General features: G+C 47.4%; 1 protein-coding gene across 2 annotated transcripts in view; it reads left to right on the forward strand.

Annotated features, from left to right (window-relative positions):
- Positions 1 to 23,234, forward strand: part of LAMA5 (laminin subunit alpha 5) — a 191,357-nt gene extending 168,123 nt beyond the window's left edge. The window contains exons 61-79 of one of the 2 annotated variants that reach the window (XM_083507292.1): positions 247 to 383; positions 657 to 810; positions 3,509 to 3,642; positions 5,123 to 5,285; positions 5,908 to 6,039; positions 7,459 to 7,610; positions 8,824 to 8,956; positions 9,299 to 9,439; positions 9,900 to 10,030; positions 10,166 to 10,333; positions 12,586 to 12,718; positions 14,036 to 14,175; positions 15,085 to 15,274; positions 17,312 to 17,464; positions 19,292 to 19,451; positions 19,606 to 19,736; positions 20,788 to 20,878; positions 22,141 to 22,260; positions 22,823 to 23,234. In XM_083507292.1, coding sequence (XP_083363418.1) covers positions 247 to 383; positions 657 to 810; positions 3,509 to 3,642; positions 5,123 to 5,285; positions 5,908 to 6,039; positions 7,459 to 7,610; positions 8,824 to 8,956; positions 9,299 to 9,439; positions 9,900 to 10,030; positions 10,166 to 10,333; positions 12,586 to 12,718; positions 14,036 to 14,175; positions 15,085 to 15,274; positions 17,312 to 17,464; positions 19,292 to 19,451; positions 19,606 to 19,736; positions 20,788 to 20,878; positions 22,141 to 22,260; positions 22,823 to 22,980 — 2,721 coding nt within the window. In that variant the 3' untranslated portion in view covers positions 22,981 to 23,234. The remainder of the gene's footprint in view (positions 1 to 246; positions 384 to 656; positions 811 to 3,508; positions 3,643 to 5,122; positions 5,286 to 5,907; positions 6,040 to 7,458; positions 7,611 to 8,823; positions 8,957 to 9,298; positions 9,440 to 9,899; positions 10,031 to 10,165; positions 10,334 to 12,585; positions 12,719 to 14,035; positions 14,176 to 15,084; positions 15,275 to 17,311; positions 17,465 to 19,291; positions 19,452 to 19,605; positions 19,737 to 20,787; positions 20,879 to 22,140; positions 22,261 to 22,822) is intronic. The other variant, XM_083507293.1, reaches the window with a different exon arrangement.
- Positions 23,235 to 24,186: the final 952 nt, after the last annotated feature.

The raw sequence follows: 24,186 nt of genomic DNA on the forward strand, positions 1-24,186 counted from the left end.
CACTGCTTGATAACAGTGTGTCTGTGCTGCATGCAGATAAAAAGCCATTTTTTTGGCACGGAGCCACATTGGGTATACAATACCAAGTATGTTGACATGATTAAGGTGAGCAGCAAGCTGTGCAAACTCTTGAGTTTGTACATCCAAAGCTGGCTAACCAGCTCCAAGAGAGTTGCCCAAGGGATGGCCTTGGCAAGGAGATGTCAAGCATTCCTGGTGACTTGTGCTTGTACTGTGCATATCCAGGGCACTGGTGACTACATGGGCGTCATCCTGAAAGATCGCAAGGTGCAATGGGTCTACAGACTGGGGGATGAGGAACCAACACATTTATCTGTTGACGAAGAAATTGGAGAGCAATTTGCAGCAGTCAGCATCAACAGGTATGGAAGGGAGGAGGTGGGAGAAAAGAATGTGTGGGAGAGAGAAAGAGAGAACATTCTAATACTATTTATTTGTTTAGAATGTGGGACATTGCTTGTTGGGTAAGAAGACTTGGGCCAATCATTTCTGTTTGGGAAATAAAATAAATTGCTCTGACGTTTAGGATTCAGAGCTGTTCCCCTGGGAGGCCTGGCAAATGTCCTTTGTGCCTGTTTTATTTAGCCTCTGCTCTTTGCATTGTTCAGCCTATCTCCTTCCATCCATCCTTGCAGGATTTTGCAGTACGGGCACATGTCTGTGACGGTGGAGAAGCAAACGTTGCACGAGACAAAAGGCGACAGCGTTGCCAAAGGAGAGCAGGGACTGTTCAACTTCAAGCCCCACAATGTGGTCTTGTACGTGGGCGGCTACCCCTCCAGCTTCACGGTGAGATGGGCTGGCCAGGCTAGTAGTAGAGGGGGGCATGGAGTGGTGATGCTCTTTCTGCTGTTATTGTAACACCAGATCACCAACACCAGTAGCAGCCATTTGTGGTTTGGGTCAGGCAAGCCTTTACTGTTGCACATGGCATTTTCAGCAGGGACCTTCTCTGAGCAATACTAAGCACATAGCCAGGTGTATTTCAAAACACCTGTTTTAAATGTGTGCAACACTCCACAGGGAACACTCTGTTGCCTTTTATAGGAAAGTTAACGTTTTCCTGATAGAAAGCATGAAATACCCCTAATTTCCAGCACAGAATGATTAAATGATGCAAAGACTCCCCCCTACAATGTATGGCTCACTTCCCAGATAAATTCATATTTCAGCTAATAACACAGTCAGCTTGGCACGTGTTATTAATAAATCTTGAGGGGGTTGCATACGATTGCTGTAAGATACTGTTTCTAGCAGCCTGAAAGCAATGCCTGAGAGAATGCTTTTAACTGTTTGTATAATGCTCTAAAAAATGTTTTAAGACCTCCTTTGTTTGGGGGTTTTAAACAGGTGTTGAATGGCCACCTGTCAGGGATTCTTTAGTTGTGATTCTGTTCCGTTGAGAGTCCGTCAAGGCTGCGAACAGCGGGACTGTTGTGGCGTCCCGTCTGCTTCCACTGTGGCAACCTGCTTCTCCCAGCTTCAGCAGAGTATCTTGTGCCGCAATGTGCCTGTGTGGAAGGAATCTCAGCCATGCAGTAAAACTCTCTACGACAGCTTCTATTCTACGAAGCTTTATTGTACAGCAGCAAAACAAACAAAGTCCGGCAGGAGAGAGCGAAGACATGATGCTTCTCCTGTTGCAGCCAAAACAGAAAGTAAAAACGTTCACATAACAAAGATGAGAACACACCCCAGTGACAGGACGTCATTTCCCTTGAGCTGTTAACCCTGTGAGCTCTGGGTATCCTCACAGATTCCTGTACTGGAGAGGGTTAAGCTAGATGACTCTCGGGGTCCCTCCCAACTCTGCAACTCTATGCCTGACGTGTTTGCCATGCTGTGCTCCTATGGAAGGGAAGGTGGTGGTGTAAACAAAAATTGCCCTTTTCCCTTATGGGGTATCCAAGACCCCATATAGAGTCCTTACATAGGTTCCCTATTGGTAGGAGAGAATAACAGAGGCCAACAAGATAATATTGAGAAGCAAAGCAGCTAGTAAGCTTGATCTTTATTGATCTGTTGCAACAGGGTACTCCCCTCAGACGAAGGAAAGGAGGAGGAACCCAGAAAAATGGCGCGCAAGGCCTTATAAAGACTTTTGAAATTGCCACCCTGTAGATCAAGACCACCCCCAGAAACATCATACATACATCACAGAAGAGGTGTAACCTAAGACCACCCCTCAGATAACATCATACCTACATCACAAAAAGGCGGTCTAAAACAGAAATTTTGAATGTTGTTTATCTCCTGACTGGCAGGTTACTTGATTGGATTTCCTGGGGAGCCTGGCTAGTCTTTTGTAATGATAAATACTTCGTTCCTGGGCCAGGTCACAGGCTCACACCCTATTCATATCTTAAATGTGCCCTTAAGACAGGATTTGTGAGGAAAGAGAGAATGAGGAGGTTTCCCACTTTGACCTTGTAGAGAAAACATTTGCTCAGTTTAGGAATCAAAACACCGTATTTTTTGTCCTATAGGACGCACTGGCCCGTAGGACGCACCTCCTTTTTTTGGGGGGGGAATGAATAAAAAAAATTATTTTCCCCCCCCCCAGCCGCGGGGCTGGGGCGGGGGAAGCCCGAGCTTCCCCCAACCCCAGCCCCCAGAACAGGCTGCTATCCGCAAGCCTTGCGAGCCCGGCGGCAACTCCCGCTGGGCTCGCAAGGCTTGTGGACACCTGCGTGAAGCACGGGGCGCACTCCGGAGGATGCCCCGTGCTCCAGGCAGCAGGATGTGGATATCTGCCTGAAGCACGGGGTGCTCTGCTTCAGCGTGCCCTGCGCTCTGGGCAGCAGGCTGCTATCCGCAGCCTAGGGAGCCCTGTGGGAACTCCCGCGGACTCCCCAGGCTTGCTGATAGCTTCCTGAAGCCTGGAGAGCGAGAGGGGTCGATGCGCACCGACCCCTCTCGCTCTCCAAACTTCAGCGAAAGCCTGCATTCGCCCCATAGGACGCACACAGATTTCTCCTTCATTTTTGGAGGGGGAAAAGTGCATCCTATGGGGCAAAAAATACGGTAGTTCCAGGTCGGTCTTCTTGTGCTAATCTATGCATGTGCTTGGTTGGTACGCTTATGAACATTACCATATATCTAAGACCTCAAAATTCCTATCACAGTGGGATATAAGTAATAATATCCCCCAAGCAACCTCATGATTGATGGTAACTGGTAGCAGAATCTTGGCCAATCAGCATGCTTACTGATGGATCTACTCCTGGGATGAAGATCAGGTTTTGTAGGTTCGTAGGAAAAAACGCAAATGGGAAACCTGGTGCAGCAGACAGTCTTATGGGTGGAAAGAGGAGGTTGGGACTGCAGAATCACAAAGGGTTTAGAGATGGAGGCAGCCAAGGAGCAACTGGAATACCCAGGTACCAGAGGGGGTTGGGTGAGGCTGCTGGCTTAGCCCACCAAATTGAAATAGAAGAGTCACACCCATCCCAGCTGTGAACCTGGACACTTCCTCTCTTCCCCACAGCCTCCGGCACCCCTGCGCTACCCTAACTACAAAGGCTGCATAGAGATGGATTCTCTCAACGAAGAAGTCGTCAGCCTGTACAACTTCCAGCGCACCTTCCACCTGGACACTGCCGCCCAGAGGCCGTGCACAAGGTGAGCTGAGCCCGCAGCAAGGGACCTCAAGCCCACGCTCCTCTTTGCTTTGACAGTGGCTTGCTGGGGCAGTGCGAGCGGAGGAATGAGGTGGGGTTTGCAGAAGATGTTTCGGAGGCTTCAGGCACCGAGAGAGCAGAGGCAGGGATGCTCCACTCAGACCTCCTGCGCTTTCCACAAAAGCCTAAAGATATGTTGCTTCATTTGCTTGAGAGATGCTGGCAGTATGCTGAACTCAGGCACAAGCTTCGGCTGCATCTTTCAAGTAAACAGGCAAGCAAGTAAAAAGCCTGTAGCAGAATCTGTCTACACACCCTCAGCTCCTACGGCCAGAAAACTTACTTTTAAAAATAGGTTTTCATAAGTCTGAGATTTTCATGATGCCACAGAGATCTTAGATTATTTGATTGTTTCATACGGAACCTGTACTTTCTTGAACTGTGCTGCTTACATGTCATGCTCTGGCGTCTTATTCATTCTTACTCAGAGGGGTGTTCAGCGTAATCGCAGTTTGCCAGCTGTTGCAAAGAGCTGCCGGGCTCTAGCAATAGGCAACTTTCTGCTGATTTCCAGGTCTTTACCTCTCCACAGTATGAGACACCCCTGAAAGCAGAAACTACAGTCTTTCCTTTCAAAAACTTGTTTCCCCATTTTTGAGGCTTAGAATTTCTTTTTTTAAAAAAGAATAAAAGTAGCAGCGTGACTTCTGTGTTTCTAGAGCCCACTTGCATAGATTTGCCATGGACTTGGGGACCTTTTTTGTGTGAAAGAGAAAATAACTTGCAATATCAGGATTTGAAGGTTGAAAACAATACAGATTTATGGAAGACAGAATGGTTGGGTTTTAAGGAATGAATATTATATGTAGCTGCAGGAGAGAAAGCTGGAAGTCCTTTTATTTTTATTTTTATTTCTTTCTGTAGTTTCCCTCTCTTTCCCCTTTCTCTCCCTTTCTCCGTTTCTTGTCTTCTTTCTTTGTTCTTCTTTACACTAAGTAGCTGTCTTACCTTAAGGTAAAGGGACCCTGACCATTAGGTCCAGTCGTGACCGACTCTGGGGTTGCAGCGCTCATCTCACTTTATTGGCCGAGGGAGCCGGCGTACAGATTCTGGGTTATGTGGCCCGCATGACTAAGCCTTTTCTGGCAAACCAGAGCAGTGCACGGAAACACTGTTTAACTTCCCGCTGGAACGGTACCTATTTATCTACTTGCACTTTGACGTGCTTTTGAACTGCTAGGTTGGCAGGAGCAGGGACTGAGCAACGGGAGCTCACCCCGTCACAGGGATTCGAACCTTCTGATCGGCAAGTCCTAGGCTCTTGCCACCTGCGTCCCTATTATCTTAGTATATGATAAAAAGATATTTTGCAATGGGTGTGCATTCTTGTAGATCTATGAATAAGTATAAATGAATATGTTAATTAAAAGAAAAGACTGGGCATTCTTCTTGTCAGCTTTTTTACTTCTCCGTTCTTTTAGGTCTAAATCGACAGGGGACCCCTGGCTGACCGACGGCTCCTATTTCGACGGCACCGGTTATGCAGAGATCACGTTTGAGGGCCAGAGCGGCTCCTTCAAGCGCTTTGAACAAGAAATGCGGCTGGTGTCGCACAACGGGATCCTTTTCTTCCTGAAATTTCAGGCAAGCGTTGCTTTGAATTGTCAACCGTTACTGTTCTGGTGAGGGTGGGGCTTCCCAGCTGAAAGTCCTATTCGGGTTGTGAGTGGTGTTAGATGTAAGTGGAGGGGGAAGTGGATATTGGGGGGGGGGGGCAGGAATAATTGCACATGACCTGGCTCAGAAGAAGCATCAGGGAGCAAAATGGGCATCCTCTCTGCACTGGTCACCTCTTGATATCATTGCGCCATAGCCGAGTCCCCAGTTTAGATGGGGTTTTGTTCTACAGCTTACTTAGTGTCATGGTTAATTTACTTGGACATTCCTGAGGGTGAAACTGCAGCTGAAACCTTAGGACAGAGTTTCCCACACTTGGTCCCCAGCTGTGTTTTTGGACCACAATTCCCACCTAGCTAAGGATGATGGGAGTTGTAGTCCAAAAACCCAAGTTTGGGAAACTTTGCCCCAGGGGTACACTGTGCTTGGATCTTGTTCCTCTTTCCTTGCTTTTTTAAAATTTTATTTCCCTCTTCCAACAACTGGAGACCACCACCTCTTTCCAGGGCAAGAACACTGACCATGTGCAAGGGGAAGGCAACATTCCGGATCGATAGACTGAAAGGTTCTTCTCGCTTTTCCTCCACAGAGGCAGCTGATCTGCTTGGCTGTTCAAGAAGGAAAGCTGGTGCTCTACTATGACTTTGATGGAGGCCTTAAAGTGGCCCAAGCCTCCAAGGAACCTGCTGCTCTGGTAGCCAGCAGCAATACAGATAAAGTGGTAAGGCGGAAAGAGACCTCTGTACTTGGATTGGGCTAGGGGAGGGTCTCACACGCCCTTTCCCAGAGGGTCCCCGGGCAGGGTGCAGAAAGCCACACCATAGTCTCATAATCTGGCGAACGGGGTTCGCTTCCCCGCTCCTCCACATGCAACTACTGGGTGACCTTGGGCCAGTCACACTTCTCTGAAGTCTCTCAGCCCCACTCACCTCACAGAGTGTTTGTTGTGGGGGTGGAAGGGAAAGGAGATTGTTAGCCGCTTTGAGACTCCTTAGGGGAGTGAGAAAGCGGGATATCAAATCCAAACAACAACTCTTCTTCTTCTTCTTCTTCTTCTTCTTCTTCTTCTTCTTCTTCTTGGTTTAGCGACTGGGCTTTTTGCATTTTCCACGCAGTCACACTTATTTGCATCATCATAGAATAGTTGTGGGCTATTGCCACCAGCCACCAAGAGCCTGGTCTTCAAAACTATTCTGATTCTTGACCGGGCATCTTGTTGGCTAGAGTTCACTGGAAGACGCCTTTGGGAATATAATGGAGAGGAATGTTCAGTGCTGGCTCATCTTCTTGGCTCAGGAAACTTGCTTGAGGACAAGGTTTCAACTTCTGTATTGCTTATTAGAACAAAAAAGAGGTACCTGAGCAGTTTACTGAAAAAATCTAAAATGTTACACTAAAAGTGAACGACGTGAAAATTTAAAATATAACTTAATCAGTTTTTTTTGTATAAAAAAAGAACCACCCGCAACCCATACTTTTAGTTAAAATGCTAAAATAACATGCCTTGGTAGGCTAGGTGAAACAAAAAGGCTTTTAGCTGTTGATGAAACAGTAGAGTAAAGGCACCTGCCTGAAATAAACAGGGCAGCAAGTTCCAAAGATGGGTTTAGCCACACTAAAGGATCCACTTCATACAAAAGCAGAAGGAGCTTTCTGTGTCACTTGCAGCAGCCAGTCCTACATATCTAAGCAGCCAAGTGAGTGCTTAGGGAAGCTTTTAATGTTTGATGCATTACTGTATTTTAATATTTTGTTGGAAGCCACCCAGAGTGGCTGGGGAAGCCTAGCCAGATGGACGGGGTTTACATATATTATTATTATTATTATTATTATTATTATTATTATTATTACCACAGAGGGGAGGCATTCCTTCTAGAAAACTGGCCACAAGCTCTTAAGGGCTTTGTTTACTATCATGTTGAACCTGTCCTGGTCACAAATCGATGGCCAGTGCAGATCTCTGAGTAGGGATGTTACCTGCTTGACACAGGGGTCAGGCTCCCATCAGCCATTGTGCCACAGAAGTCTTGCCTTAGGTAGCTGTGTCGCTTGCCTTCCAACTTCTTTGGGGACAAGTGGCCCCTAGTTCCAGCGGACATTATCCATGCTTGTTTGGTTTGGTTTTTTTGTCCGATTCCAGATCCAAATATTCCTCCACAAAATGGGTTCCAAGGATCGCGTTTTGGTGCGCCTGGAGCAGTCTACCGTCTTCAATGTGGAGCAGGAGAACAAATTGCAGAGTGCCACTTCCTACTTCCTGGGTGGTGCGCCCACCTCCATTCTGCCCGAAAGGTAAGGCTTTTGTGTCATTCAGTATATCTGAAGGAGCGTCTCCACCCCCATCGTTCTACCCGGACACTAAGGTCCAGCTCTGAGGGCTTTCTGGCGGCTCCCTCACTGAGAGAAGCCAAGTTACAGGGAACCAGGCAGAGGGCCTTCTTGGTAGTGGCGCCTTCCCTGTGGAACACCCTCCCACCAGATGTCAAAGAGAACAACAACTACCAGACTTTTAGAAGACATCTGACGGCAGCCCTGTTTTGGGAAGCTTTTAATGTTTAATAGATTATCGTATTTTAATATTCTGTTGGAAGCCACCCAGAGTGGCTGGGGAGGCCCGACCAGATGGGCAGGGTATAATTAATAAATTATTATTATTATTATTATTATTATTATTATTATTATTATTATTATTATTATTTATTCAGCACCCGGGGTAGGCTTACGTTCCCTCTCTTCTGTATTTGTCATCGTGTTTCCTTATGAGGACCACACTTTCCTGCTCAGCACAAATGTACTGATTCTGAATTGTGGGTGTTTCTTCCCCTGCCCCCCCAAAAAACAACCTGATAGCCCTGATCAGAAATGATGTCTTCGTGTACAGCATTGCAGAGGCCTCTGGGTCAGACCACGTTTTACAATCCCTCATAATAATAATAATAATAATAATAATAATAATAATAATAATAATAATTTTTATTTATACCCCGCCCTCCCCAGCCAAGGCCGGGCTCAGGGCGGCTAACAAGCAATAATAAAAACAAGTTGACTGAATACAACTTAAAAACAAAATTAAAATAGGCTGTTTGGTTTTACAAAGTGCTTATGGGAGGCAGGGATACGGTTTTACATCAGCTTACAAAAACCCAAAAACCACAGACCCTGTTTTGGGGTTCAGCATCTGATTTTGCAGTTTTCTCCAGGTCCGTTATCGCAGCTGTGAGATTTGGGTAAAGAGGAGCTTGGGTTGTGCTTGCCATGTTCACAGTAGACACATTGAAACTGAAGGACAGCACTAAATTGGGTCCATCGATTTCAGCGGGTCTGTTCTAAGTCGGACTTGGTTGCTTGCAATTCTTGGGTTGAGCAGCTTTCCATGCTGCCTCCTCTGCCTCCTTTAACTCTCTCTGCCATCAGACATCTTGTATGGAATCCCATACAAGCTCTCTGAGAGCCAAAACCGCTTCCCGCTCCACCCCACTTTTTCAGTATGACGTGTTTTTTTCAGCCTGAAGAAAATATTCCCCAAAGGCGGATCCATCCGAGGCTGCATGAAAGGATTGAAGGCTCTTGGAAAATACGTTGACTTAAAACGTATGAACACCACGGGAGTGAGTTACGGCTGTACCTCAGACCTCCTGGTGAGTAGGACGTGTTCGGCCTGTTTGCTGTGCTAGACCAAAAGAATTGCACCATTTTAAGTGGAGGTCCACACCTGCCTGAGATTCAAAATTGTTTTTACATACTTTTTTTAATTGCTTATCATTTTGGGGGTGGGAAGCAATTCAGACATGAAAATAAATCAGACATTCGGCCGTGCTCAGCCCTATGTCCCTGGGCAGCTCACAAGCAGGGCTGGGAATGGAAGAGTGCTTCTGTCAGATACAGTGGAAGGGACTTCCCCAGATGTATGTCCTCTCAGGGGCAAGTCTCATTGTTGCATGGGGTCTATCGGTATTGCAATCACTCTGTCCCCTTTGCAGGTGGCTCGCTCGGTTAAACTTCACGGCCACGGCTTCTTGACGATGTCGCTGCAGGATGTGCCCTCTCTGCAAGATTTCTACACTGGTTTCAGCTTCCGCACCACCCAAAGCCGTGGCTTGATGTTCCACCATGCAACAGAGGTATGCCCTTCCTCTTGGCTGATGTCTCACTATAGCATCCGTCAACTTTCCTAAGTGGCTGATGGGCACGAATCGTTCCTAGCATTTCCTTCCTCCCACTTAAGTGTCATGGAAGATACACACCCTATTCTTTCCCTTTGTTAGATGGTCCACGATTTGTGTCTTCTTGGCACAACGGGTGATCTCTGAAAGCTTGACTGCCACCTGTATTTCCAAGGGAGGAACACTTTCTATTTCTTACTCAGTTCCCCATCTCAAAGCTCTGGCTGGATCTTCTTCAGGCTTTGTCTGTTGTGAGAAAAGTGTTAATTTCTGTGCCTTTGTGTTCTGTATGCTCTGGAACGGAAAGACACATTGCTGCACCTGGAACCTCATTTCACCCTTAATATGGTGAAATTGCTCTGAGTTTGCTGAAGGTCTGTGACACACACACAAGTTATTCTCCTCTTTGTCTTTCTAGGAGGGTACCTGCCAGGTTTCCTTGCAGAATGGCAGAGTGGCCGTTAGCGTCCTCTCTACAGAGCTCACCACCAAGAACGCATATGCAGATGACACAAGCCACTATGTCGCTATCTACAGTGACTCCGCAGGGTATACCTTTCAGAGCCACCCTTTTCTACTGCATGTTGGTTCACGACATCCCCCACCCCCTTCCCCAGCACAGGGGAGGAGGGACTGGCACAAATGAATCATGTCTCCTTGAAACAAAATGTGTTTCCATTCCAGAGTCCGGCTTTACGTTGACGATCAGCTTCAGGGAACCCAACCAGGGACTGATCGCCACAGGAGGCAGAAGCGGCAAGATGAGCTGGCCATCTTTCAGCTAGGAGGCATGCCTGAAGCCAGCGAAATCGGCAACCTGACAGGGTGCATTGGGAACGTCTTTGTCAGGAGGTGAGTCTTGCGTTCCTCTCATACGCAGGAAGAGTGGTTCCCCAGGAGGAGTGATTAGCAGTCACGGTGTGGGAAGTGGGGCTCCACCGCCTGCACTGACATCTTGCAATAAAGGGTTGGGCAGGAAGCACGGTGGCAAGGATGGGGACGCATCTGCACCCACGGCCGTCAAGGGAGAAAATGTGGGTTTGCATCCTCTCGAGGCTTCTGGATAACCTGAACGAAACAGCAAAAATGGGAAAGAGGCTAGGGAACAAGGTGAGAGAGGCATGGCCAGGAACGAATTAATCTGCCCTCATTAAAGCCCTGCGAAGATTGAAAAGAGCAGTCTGAGTGAAGAAACTGCCTGCAAAGAATGAATAATGTGGTCTCTTGGAAACAGTTAAAATTCTCTGTTACCTAAGTGGGCTGGGGAGGGTTACTTTGGGCAAAAGCAATAGATTGAGACTACATAAAGACAAAAGATTAAGCAACCAGAAGATCTGACAATGCAAGTTCCCCACCACAGTTTGATTGGGTAATCGTAGGGAGCAAAGGTGATGGCCATGAGCCAATCAGGACAGGGTATCCAAAGTCCACATCATATTTGGGCTCAAGTGCCAATGAAGTTCTGTTCAAACCCGAGGTGCAGGAAGGTGTTCTTAAGAGAGCAAACAGCTGTTTATTAGGTAACCAGTGGGACTGTGCCAGTTGGAAAGGGGCTTTTGCCTCCCCAGGGCTAATGAATGACCAAATGTAGGTGCATGCTCTTGTTGACAGCTGGCAAATAGATGAGGTGCCTGGCTATGCATCAGCGCACCTCTAGAACTATTTCCACTCTCAGATCCTGGTAGGTAGCCATTTTGGTCTGACACAGTGGCGTAGCGTGGGTTGTCAGCACCCGGGGCAAGGCAAGTAATTTGCGCCCCCTAACCCGTGGCTTTTAGCACTCGGACAGAGAGCTGCGAGTGTGAGCATGCCCCCCCCAGATGTTGCACCCCCCCTGCACCCCCCACGCTACGCCACTGGTCTGACACAGTCAAAATAAATTAAAAAAATTAAAAATTGTCCAATAGCACCTTAGAGATCAACTAACTTAGTTGGTTTCTAAGGTGCTACTGGACATTTTAATATATATATATATATATTCTGCCTCAGACCCTGAGGGATAAGTGTGTCTGCTGTTAATGAGCATAGCAAGTTTATTTCAAGCGTAAGCCAAAGTTTGCTTCCTCTGTGCACTTATCTAAGATTCCCCTGTTGCACACCAACCTGTGGAAGAACGCCAAAGGAGTCAGGGAGTTCAGCCTCATTGCAGAACTTAATTAACTTCATTAATGGCAAATGCCTGCCCTCTTGTTCACTTTGCAGTGCTACCAGTAGCATCCAACCATAGCTGGCTAGTCCAAGGATTTGCCCAGCGTTGCTATCCAGGCATCCTAAAGTGCTTCTCTGTGTTACACTACTGACTCTATAATCAATTTTTACTGCATTCATTCCATTTTGAATTCACACATCTTGATGGCTTTGAATTTCAGCTGGAAGCTGAAATAAAGCCTCACTTTCTTTGAAAGCAACAGTATTGATAGTTGTTTGGACTAAATAGCCATGGCAAGTTGGGTTTTCTTGTTGGTTACAATTCTTCAGATCAGGACTGATGCCACGGCTGTACTTGGGTGTCGCCTGCTGATTTCACCATTCATCTACATTGAAGGTTCCATACTTTAGCATGCACCTGCTTAGGAATTGCTGCACTTCATCATGTGGGAATTGGCAGCAGTGCAACACACACACACACACACACACACACACACACACACACACACACAGCTCTGATGGGGTAAAACTCCTTGCTCCAAGACATGAGCCTTATTCTCCCCCGTGTGGCCTAACTGTGCAAATACACAGATCCTGGATCCTCCACACAGTTTGTGTTGCTGTTGTCAAAACTAACATTTGGGGTTCAGGAAGAGTCTGGAATGAGAACGAAGATACAGACCTAAGATGATGCCAGGCAGGAACAGAGCAGGCGCAGTCTAAAGTGTCCTTCCTGAAGATCAGCTGCAGGCGGATACAATATTGTGGGTTAATGAAATAAGTGGGATTTGGTTGTTGTCCATACATGACAAGGACAATTAATCAACGAGGATCCAAGAGTTGCTTTGCTTCCAGCATGGGCTAATATAGTCAGAAAGGCCTCTCTGCCAGCTTCTTGCCATCTGGCTGTGGTCCTGGCTGAACAGCTGCTGAGCTCCTTTCCCTTTCTGCAATAGGAAGTCAGACCCGCAGATGGTCGTGGACCTGCAGCAGAGCACCAAGAACGTCAACGTGACCATGAACTGCCCCAGGGATCGGCAGCCCCAGCAGATGAGGGCATCGGAGAAGAAGGGCAAGTGGAAACCGAAGGTGATGGAAATTTTTGCAGCTGCCTTTTCCGTTCCCTAAAAGAGTTTGGCTTTATCTACAGATGCAGTAGCCGTTAACTATAGGGACAGGGACAAGAGGTCCAGCCTGCAGCCTGTGCTTCATTTTGTTCTGAAATAGTCAGAAGCACCCAGGGAAATGTTCAGAGCAGCTCTTCCCCACTGCCTGTTAGGCCCATTGCCCAAGCAATGACTCCTGTGCATGCATTTCCCTTATTTTGGTTTCACAAAAGTGCATCCGTTCCACCCACAGAAGAAGTCAATACGGGAATGTGTTGCTTGGGAAGATGGCTTCTTTCCAGCTGCCCTCCCCTCTCTGGCAAGCATGCACTGCGTTCACACATGAGAGCCCCTGGACAACCCTGGATCAAGGTTTGGCTCAGGGTGAGGGATTCAAGAGAGCAGCACCGAACTTAGTGAAACACCTACAAGAATTTCAGAAACAGCTTACAGTATAAGCACCCCTCAGTGCATTTAAAAGTTCATGTGTGGGCATAATTGCGTGTGCTACCTCTATCACTGGGACGCGGGTGGCGCTGTGGGTTAAACCACAGAGCCTAGGACTTGCCGATCAGAAGGTCGACAGTTCGAATCCCCGTAACGGGGTGAGCTCCCGTTGCTCGGTCCCTGCTCCTGCCAACCTAGCAGATTGAAAGCACAAAGTGCAAGTAGATAAATAGGTACCGCTCCAGTGGGAAGGTAAACTGCATTTCCGTGCTCTGCTCTGGTTCGCCAGAAGCAGCTTAGTCATGCTGGCCACGTGACCCGGAAGCTGTACGCCGGCTCCCTCGGCCAATAAAGCGAGATGAGCACCGCAACCCCAGAGTCGGCCACGACTGGACCTAATGGTCAGGGGTCCCCTTTACCTTTACCTCTACCACTGCTTGCACACACACAAACATGCTTGCCAAATATGCCTGTATGCCTCCTTTTGAATGCACTAAGTGAGCTATTTTTCTAGAAAAAGAGGTGCCAGAATTTGCCATGACCTCCTCCCTTAATGGCAATGGTGCTCACCTGAGAGGAGCCGGAACTGAGTTCCAGCGAGTTCCAGCTGGGGAAAAAAGCCTTGCATGTAACTTTGTCTCCTCTGCAGTGCCACCCATGGGGGGGGGCAGTATTGTGAATCGTAGCCATTCATGTCACCTGCTACTTGTAAGATTAGGATTAATTTTCTCCTTGAGTTTTGAACCCAGGTGAGAGTCTTAAGGAGCAAGCCGCATGCCCTCTTGCTTTTCAGCCCATTGAAGCTAAGGGGGTTTTCTTTATGGAGAATGATTTCTGAATTATTTCCCCGCAGGTGCCAAGCAAGACAATGCTGAGAGATATGAGCTGCCGGTTACCCAAACACCCCCAAGCCTTTAAGAATGCCTTCCAGTTTGGTGCGTCCCCAGGGAGCCGCTTGGAATTTGACGACATTCCAGCAACATTCCACCAAAGGTAAGGGGGGGAATCAAGTAGTTTTTCTATTCCCTTCCTATTTGAGAAGTGCTACCCTACTTTTAGGGATGCAGGTGGCGCTGTGGGTTAAACCACAGAGCCTAGAACTTGCTGATCAGAAGGTCTGCGGTTCGAATCCCTGCAACGGGGTGAGCTCCCGTTGCTCAGTCCCTGCTCCTGCCAACCTAGCAGTTCGAAAGCACATCAAAGTGCAAGTAGATAAATAGGTACCACTCCAGCGGGAAGGTAAATGGCGTTTCCTTGCGCTGCTCTGGTTTGCCAGAAGTGGCTTAGTCATGCTGGCCACATGACCCGGAAGCTGTGCGCCAGATCCCTCAGCCAATAAAGCGAGATGAGCGCCGCAACCCCAGAGTCGGTCACGACTGGACCTAATGGTCAGGGGTCCCTTTACCTTTTTACCCTACATTCCAACATAAAAACAGAAAACTGAAACACCTGAGAAATGTGTCTGGCTTTATGGATCCTGTCATCGCAGGGACTCTGGATTAGGATTCCCTGACTCAAAACCACTTTTGTGTCGGGCTGCAGTGGGTTCTGTGAGATACTAAAACACAAGAAAGCCGTGTGTGTGTGTGTGTGTGTGTGTGTGTGTGTGTGTGTGTGTATTTCTGGTCGTAAGTGATCTTACAACCTGAAAAGCTATTAACACTTTGCAAAGACTGCAGCCAAGATGGCAACAAATCCCCTTTTCTTGTTAAGAAATCATTGGAATGACCTGGAGCTTACTGAAGGCAGGTGTTCTTAACAGTTGCCTCCTTCTCCAGAGTGTCATAAAGAAACCGTATGGATCCCCGGAGGACACTTCCTGAAATGGGAGTTGAGAAGGCGAGGCAGCAGCTGCGGGCAGAATGTGCTCATTAATGGCATTCAACCCTTCTCTTTCTGCAGGTTTCACTTCTCCATGGAGGTCAGACTGAACTCATCCAACGGCCTCCTCTTTTACATGGCCAATGAATCTCTGGGCTCCTTCTTCTCGCTCTTTGTCTCCAGCGGCCGCTTTGTGCTCTTGGCTGATATCAGCGGAAGGAAACTGAGAGTCAGGAGCAAAGAAAAGTACCATGATGGAAGGTGGCACACAGTAAGGAGGGGGAGACGGGGATGGACACACTGCCTTGCCTGGGCCAGGGGCTGCCATTTTGAATGTGCTTTCCACGTGTATGAAAGTATACCAGATTATCCTTTCTATCCCTATCCCACAGTTGCCTACTTTTTCATTGGGCTAAGTATCAGTCAGATAATTTGGTAGGGATCATTTGACCATGAAGAACGTAAAACAAGGAGGCATTATGTATTGCATGAGGGATGCTGGTGGTGCTGTGGTTTAAACACTGTGCCGCTTGGACTTGCTGATCAGAAGGTTGGCGGTTCGAGGCTCCGTGATGGGGTGAGCTCCCATTATTCGGTCCCAGCTCCTGCCAACCTAGCAGTTCAAAAGCATGCAGTGCAAGTAGATAACTAGGTAACGCTCCGGTGGGAAGGTAAATGGCATTTCCGTGCACTGCTCTGGCTTTGCCAGAAGTGGCTTAGTCTTGCTGGCCACATGACCTGGAAAAACTGTCTGCGGAAGCGGACAAACACCATCTCCCTCGGCCTGTTAAGCGAGATGAGCACCGCAACCCCAGAGTCGTTCGCAACTGGACTTAACTGTCAGGGGTACCTTTACCTTTATGCATTGCATGCATGCATTGGGTAGACAGCCTGATGGATTCAGCACACCCCTCAGAGTGCATTTACTCCCTTCATGAACATTTGAAGAAGGCTTTTAGAAACATGAAATGTAAAAGTTAGTGACTTAAGGGTGGCATTCGATGCCAGTCCTACTCAGAGTAGACCCATTGAAATTAAAGAACACAGCCAATGAATTTCAGGGGGAAAACTCTGAGTAAAACAAGACCCTTACTTGTTTAGATTGGTTTCATTCCTAAAATACTCGTTCCAGAAAGACTGTCCCAATAGAACTTTGTGAATTTCCACAAATTGACATTTCCACAAATATAATGAGTCAAAAATTCACAGTCCTTTGTCTGAGGAAACAATGGGTGCCAATCTCCTGGTGAGAGCCACATCCTCTAATCCTGGCGGACTTGGCTGGGGGCTATGCTGTTAGCTTGAGAATGATGCTGTGCAACTGGGATTGCTGAGGAGTTTAGGGCCACTTTGCAAATGAGATTCTTTCCCTGGTGGAAATCTGAAAATACATGAATGGTGTGTGGGGGGGGGTGAACCCACTTACTTAGGCTACAAGTATGCCAACAGCTGCATTCATAAGAGTGTCAGAACTGGCTGCAACTCCCTGCTGAGTGAATAGTGCCAACCGCCTGTGTGGAATGAGCCTTATCTGACTGTAGAATAGAAATCTCATTATTTAAGTCTTATTTAAGCCAGGTGAAAGAGTAGATGTAAAGCTGGAAGAGGAAATACAAGAAGACAGCCAAATTAGACATGAACCAAGGGCCATCTCTTAAAAACTAAGGCAATAAAAGCTAAGTTACAGGCAGGTAGCCGTGTTGGTCTGCTGTAGTCAAAACAAAATAAAAAAATTCCTTCCAGTAGCACTTTAGAGACCAACTAAGTTTGTTATTGTTATGAGCTTTTGTCTCTAAGGTGCTGCTGGAAGGATTTTTTTAAATTTTGTTTCAATCAAAGCTTGCTAGTAAATATAAATCAGTGTAGCCCCAGTTGAATGAAGTGCTGAATGTACTCAGACTTTAGACAATCCATATTTATTTTTCCCTGTGCTTGGGACTTGCAGATGAACCTGGGGGAAACTCGTCGTTTCTTGGCCTCCATTTCCCCTCTGTAAAAAAGGGGATTACAGTAAAAGGTTTGTTGTAGGACTGCACATGCTTGGTGCAGATACCCAAAATGACCTTGCCAAGATCGTATCACGTTAAATCAAAGGTGGCCTTTCAGATTTTGTCCCGATTCCAACTCACGTCAGCCCCAACCAGCATGGCCAATGGCCAGAGATGAAGGTTGGTTGCAGTCCATCTGCACTTGAGCGGCCACAGGTTTTAACCCCCTCCCCCCTGGCATTAAACAATCTCGAGTGTCATAGACTGGTAAAAGTGCCAAGAACCAATCAGCTCTGATGTGCGCCTCTTGCAATTGTCAGGTCTTCTACAGCAGAGACAGAAGCAGAGTCCAGCTCATCATCAATGGATTGAGAGCCCAGGAGAAGTCCCTGCCTGTTGCTGGAGACTTCTGGATCCCTGGTCCTTTTTACGTTGGAGGGGCCCCTGTGGAGAAAGCCAAAGCGCATATACCAGTAAGGATCCCAGGAAGCCGACTCATAGAACATCAAACTGTTTGCCCATTTATTGTCTATCCTGGAAGCATCTCTCCAGCATCTTGGGGACAGATTGTCTACATGCAAAGCACATACCTTGCCTCTGACCTTGATCCTTTCCCCATTCAACACCTGGAGGACTTGTAGAAAGTACAGTGGTACCTTGAGTTACAAACGCCTCAGGTTACAAACGCTTCCGGTTACAAACTCCGCTAACCTGGAAGAGTTACCTCAAGTTGAGAACTTTGCCCCAGATGAGAACGGAAATCGTGTGCCGGCAGCACAGCAGCAGCAAGAGGCCTCATTAGTGAAAGCACGCCTCTAGTTAAGAACAGTTTCAGGTTAAGAATGGACCTCCAGAATGAATTAAGTTCATAACTAGAGGTACCACTGTATTTGTAGATAGTATTGTGCGTGGTACATACCACTGAGGATGGGTCTGGAGGATATATTCTGAAAACACCCCCTCCGAGGGCACATTTTACAAAACAAATTCCCTGGGATGTTAGGAGAGAGAGGCATCACGTACACTGGTCTCCTCTGAAAGTGCCGCAAGGCAGCCTTGGTGCCACTGATCAGGAGGGACATCTTTGTTTCTGCCACCACTCTATAGATCAGCATCTTTCAGAAAACGAGGGCTGCGTGTCTGGGGGCCCTTGTGAGGACCCAGGGAGCAGTTCGTCCCCTGCCCACACGCTGCCTAAGAGCCAGCTGACACTATAGGCAAACTGAGAAATCCCATACAGGTGATAGAGCAGAGGGCCAAGGCATGTACCACCCATAATACAGGCCATAAGGTGGTATACTCAGTCCTCACAGTCCTTCCTGCTAAAGCAGGAGGGTAGCAAGGCTGTGAGAATTCAAACTATTCCCTGAATCACAAAGATGGGTGTAAGTGGGAGGACACATGCCCACTGTCCCTCTCCCCCTTCCAGTTTGTTGTGTCTGCAAACTGGTCCTTTGGTGCCACTGGTAACAGTTATGTAAACATGCAGAGAAGTTCCAGGGTTACATCTTGCACCAGTGACTAAAAGCCATCAGCATCTACAAGCGGGGCCTTTTTCTGCCCAAGGGCTGAATCTCCTGGGAGCAAACCTTCTAGGGGCTGCATGCCCTTTAAAGGCAATGCCAGAAGCAAAAGTGGGCAAAGAAGTGGATGTGGCTCTGTATTTTAGTACAGATGGCATCCTTCCACCCACAAAAGGCAGAACTTCCTACATAAACACACACACCTTTCCACCCTCTGTCCAGTAAACCAAGAAGCATTATCACAATTATGAGACACAATCCAGGCAGAAGAAAACACCCAAGGATGGCCTAGGGCGAGGCCAGTGAGGAGGTGTGGCCTAGGAAGAGTTCCAAGGGCCAGATATAACAGTCTGGAGGGCCACATTCAGTCCCTAGGTCTGAGGCTCCCCATCTTCTCCAAAACAAATATATATATACAGTGGTACCTCGGGTTACAGACGCTTCAGGTTACAGACTCCGCTAACCCAGAAATAGTGCTTCAGGTTAAGAACTTTGCTTCAGGATGAGAACAGAAATCTGGCTCCGGCGGCGTGGCAGCAACGGGAGGCCCCAAAGTGGTGCTTCAGGTTAAGAACAGTTTCAGGTTAAGTACGGACCTCCGGAATGAATTAAGTACTTAACCCGAGGTACCACTGTATATACAGTCTTGTTGGGAATACAAAGTCACTGAGCACTAAGAATGAAAGCCTGCCTTTTGGGCGGCCATTGCCCGGTATGCTAAGTATTCATGTGTTTGGATGCTGGCATTTTCTTCAAAAGATCTTTTTCCTTCTTCAGGATGCTTCCGCTACCAGCTTTAAGGGGTGCATCCGGCACCTGAAACTAGACAGGAAGCCTCTGGTCTTACCATCCCGCCTCTTTGGAGTGACCCCTTGTTACGAGGGTCCTTTGGAAAGTGGCACCTTTTTCTCTGCTGATGGAGGATACGTGGCTCTAGGTACTGTATGCATCATCTTTCCTGAGCTTTCTGTACCCTGCTGGACTCCCCCACATGTTCCTCCTAGTTTCACCAGTACATCCTCTTCTTTCCTAAGGCATAAAGGCCCATGAGTTCTCTGTTGCTCTGACAGCTCTCTCGTTTCATCCCCCAGACAGGTCCGTAGCTATTGGGCAGGACTTTGAGTTGATGCTGGAAATTCGCCCCCGGAGTGTGTCTGGCTTGGTATTTCACATTGGCACAAGACAAACAAACTACCTCAGGCTGTATACAGACAAGGAAAAGGTAACGTGATCAGACAGCAAGATGTCTGCAAGCACTTCATATACACTGGAAGTAATAACTTGTATGGTCTCTAAAGGGAGCCAGAAGAGAAAATTTAAAAATCACACCTGCTTGGCTGATCCTTTTATACACACAAAGTACAAAAATGTACTGTTAGCCAGAAAGCAAAAAGTAAATGTCTTATTGGCCTGGAGTTGGGGTTAGGGCAGACAGACATTGGAGATTTGGTAAAGATAAAGCAACAGGAACTATAAACCTTGAGGAGAAATTGAGACTGCTGGATCAGCCATAGCCTTTTGCAAACATTAAGCTTTCCTATGTCTCACAGCTAGGAACCTTGAAAAGCAAAAGTTGAAATTCTCAGGAAGCTGAAGACCTGCTTCATGAAATCAGAAAGGCAGGGGTACATATGCTTAATATGCACCTGTTGTTCCATGTGCAGAACTGGGGGGAAACACAGCCACAACAGCCCGTGATCCTGGTTGTAGGAGCCCAAGTTGTTTGTTTCATAGGCTGTTTTGCATCTCTCTATTTTGCATGGGAAAAGCTCTTGCTTATTATGAACATGTGTATTGCTACAAATGTTATTAAGAGGGAAGCTGGTTGTACATGCAGAATTCCGTGAGTTAAACTTGGGGCTGTTGTTTTGCAAACTCATGAATTTGCTTCAGTTCTGCCCCACTAAATGCATTTGCCACCTATAAGGACATGACAACGTCACGAGTGGAACTGTGCAGCTCATTGAACTGATCCAGTAGATTTCAAGGAACCAACAGCCCATACATCCCTATGTTCTGGGCTGCACACTTGGACATGCATTCAGGGCACCTATACAGCCTTGTACTTGCCTCCAGCTGTGCTTCCAGGAGCAGATCAGCAATGACAAAAAAACACCCCTGCTTTTCAAGATTATCACTTGCCAGTCTTCTCACTGGGGAATCTGTGTTCCCAGAGAGAAAGCCACCACTTCAGCTGAACCACATCTGCAGTATGTTCAGGACTGTCTTCCCATCCTGATGGAAATTCTCTTAATCTTCTCTTTCTGGATTAGGTCACTGTGATTGCAAACACTGGTGCTGGGGAATTTGCCACCTCGGTGACCCAACCTTCACTCTGCGATGGGCAGTGGCATACGCTAGCAGGTGTGTGATCTTTTCCTGCTGTGCTCTTTTTTTGGGGGGGGGGTTAATTGCTTTGAGAACATCACAGCCCAAGCAGCATTCCTCAAAATCCAAGCCGTTCTCTCTCTGTTGTTCTGCTTGAGCGCCAGTGTGGTGTAGTGGTTAAGAGCGGTAGTCTCGTAATCTGGTGAACCAGGTTCGCGTCTCCGCTCCTCCACATGCAGCTGCTGGGTGACCTTGGGCTGGTCACACTTCTCTGAAGTCTCTCAGCCCCACTCACCTCACAGAGTGTTTGTTGTGGGGGAGGAAGGGAAAGGAGAATGTTAGCCGCTTTGAGACTCCTTAAAAGGAGTGAAAGGCGGGATATCAAATCCAAACTCCTCTTCTTCTTCTCCTCAAACCAAAGTCAGTATTCTGTATCTCACCAAACATTTCCTAGGAATTTGCCTTAACATGGACCCAGATTATTGGTCCAGCAAACTCAGTATTGTCTGCACGGACTGACAGTGGCTCTGCAAGGTTTCAGGCAGGAATATTTCCCGGCTCTGCCTGGAGACACCAGAGATTAAAAGTGGGCTCATCTGCATGCAAAGTATGTGCTTTATCACTGAGTCAAATCCCTTCATAAAATAGGTGTGGATGTTGACTGGTCAAAGTGTGTGTATGAAAGAGAGCTAGAGAAGGATGGAAATATCCATGCATGTGCCTCCAACACAACCCATTTCCTTCTTTGATGCTGATTAAGACTTCATGTGGATCATTAGCACCGGCTCCATCTAGGCAGAATGCAGAGTACAGCGGTACCTCAGTTTACAAACCGGTACCTCTGTTTACGAACCGGTACCTCGGTTTACGAACTCAATCCGTTCCAGAAGTCCGTTCTTAAACCAAAACCGTTCCTAAACCGAGGTGCGTTTCCCCTAATGAGGTCTCCCGCCGCCAGTGCCCTTCCACTGTTTGGATTCCGTTCTTAGACCAAGTTAGTTTGCAAACCAGGACACTACTTCCGGTTTTGCAGAGTTTGTAAACCGAATCGTTCGTAAACAGGGCTGTTCTTAAACCCACGTACCACTGTACACTTCTGAAACAATCCTTCCAGCTGCTTGCGCAATTGTTACATGCCCATATGCTAGTCCAAATTGACACGCCTCGTTCATTTTAAGTTGTGCTAGACACTGAACCAACCCACCCTTGTGTGCGAGCAAGGGCTTCATGCATTGTGCGGGAGGTGAGGTTTCTCAGCATGTCTAGCTCTGACTTAGTTCCACCCCTCTCTTTGCAAGTAATCAAAAGCAGCAACGTGATTCAGTTAGATGTGGACACAGAGGGAAATTACACCGTGGGACCCAACCAAGCCCACGCTGCTGCCATCAAAGAGAACTTCTACCTCGGTGGAATGCCAGGTGAGTAGCTCAAGCACAGATATTTGGGAGGATCCTGCTTACAAACCATTGCAGTTAATTTACTTAATGCCCCCCATAGCTCAGCTTGTTCTTCTTGCATTTATGTCCCAGGCTTGAGGTGGTCCATCTCTAGCCTCGCACAATGAATTTCATACTATTCCCAGGGAATCGCCACTTTTGTTTGCCTGCTGAAGAGCATTATGCACCTGTCACAGAATCTCTTTGCATTTTGGAGTGTTCCAATGTTCAGTAGCCATGCTTGCATTCCAAAAGGTGCTCAGTTTATGCAGTACAAAATTTAAACAAGCTCTTTCTGTGTCATAGGGAAAATCTGTGCCACAAATTCTTCTTATATGTGGCACTAGCAAAATCCATCTGTTCTGCTGTGCTGTGTATGTGCTTCCTATGTTTTTTTGTTTTGTACTTAGTGGAGTGCACTTCCCTGTTTATTAGACAAGTTAACCAATGGGCCTTAGTCACAATTAGCTTAAAGTGAAACTGAAGCCTAATGACCTTCGGACTGCCTACAGCTGTGGTAAAAAATTATTTTGCTCTTCTACAGAACTTGAAGACACTGGCCTCCCTTTGGCACCTGTGGCTCATCTTCCCTCCTACATTGGCTGCATGAAGAACTTGGTGATCAACCGGAACCAAATTAACCTAAGAGAAGATGGGACTGTACAGGGAGCGGTAGGGCTCACAGAGTGCCCACTTATGTAAAAACTATTTGTACGTGTTAAGTCAGTACTGCAGAAAGCCACACGGCCCTTCAGGAAGCCAGCAGTCCCTCAAGCTTGGGCACACACAGCATTCCTTGCCACCTGGGGATACAGACCATGTTCAGCAACAGCAGCAGGTGTGTTGAGAGGGCAAGGAGGGCTCATCCGTTTTTATTTGTAATTGATGCTTTCCTGCCTTTACACATTGTCCACAGTAATGTTTTTGAAGAGGGCAAGGGCATATGGTACCGTATTTTTTGCCCTATAGGACGCACTTTTTCCCCTCCAAAAATGAAGGGGAAATGTGGGTGCGTCCTATGGGGCGAATGCAGGCTTTCGCTGAAGCCTGGAGAGCCCCAGCGCCAGCCCCACAAGGTCGGGGGACAGAGGGAGGCGGAACGCCGCCATCCTGCTGTCTCCCGAAGTGGTTTGGAGGCTGACGGCGGGGAGACCCCGCCGCCAGCCCCGCAAGCTCCGGGGACAGTGGGGAGGCGCAGCGCATCTTCCCGCTGTCCCCGGACCTGATCTGAAGGCGGGCGGCGGGGAGAAGAGCGCTTCTCCCCGATGCCGGCCCCACAAGCGTCTGGGGGGGAAATAAATTTTTTTTCCTTTATTTCCCCCCAAAAAAACTTGATGCATCCTATGGGCTGGTGCGTCCTATGGGGCGAAAAATACGGTATATTTATCATAGTACTGTTGAAGCATAAGGTGTTCCCTCTCTCCTCCCCACACCTGGTAAGATTCTAATCAGGATGAATCTGTCAATGTAGTTTGTGAACAACTGCTTCAGCCAGCTGAAAGGCTCAAGGGACAGGAACAAAATTATTTAAGCACGTCTAAATATGAAAACTTTATTGCTGCCATCATCCAAATTGTATTTCATCATTTCCAAGCAGCTGGCAGCATGAGAACCAGTTGGTCGGGGGCCAGTATTTATTTACTGAAATAATGAAAAACTGTGCAAGATGCAAGCCTTGGAGCTTCAAAGCCATTCTGCATTGTGCTTGTCTAGTCTCTACCAACCAGGCACTCGTTGTTTCAGAAAAACAGTATTTCATGTTTTTGGTGCTAAGGTAATGAGTAGAATTAAATCCATTGATTATGACTTGGGCAGATAACCTTTAATGTATAAGGAAAGGATGAGTCAACTACCGTATTTTTTGCTCCACAAGACACACCTGACCATAAGACGCACCTTGTTTTTAGA

This window comes from Podarcis liolepis, assembly GCF_965112155.1.
Source record: "Podarcis liolepis genome assembly, chromosome: 6".
Classification (NCBI taxonomy): Eukaryota; Metazoa; Chordata; class Lepidosauria; order Squamata; family Lacertidae; genus Podarcis; species Podarcis liolepis.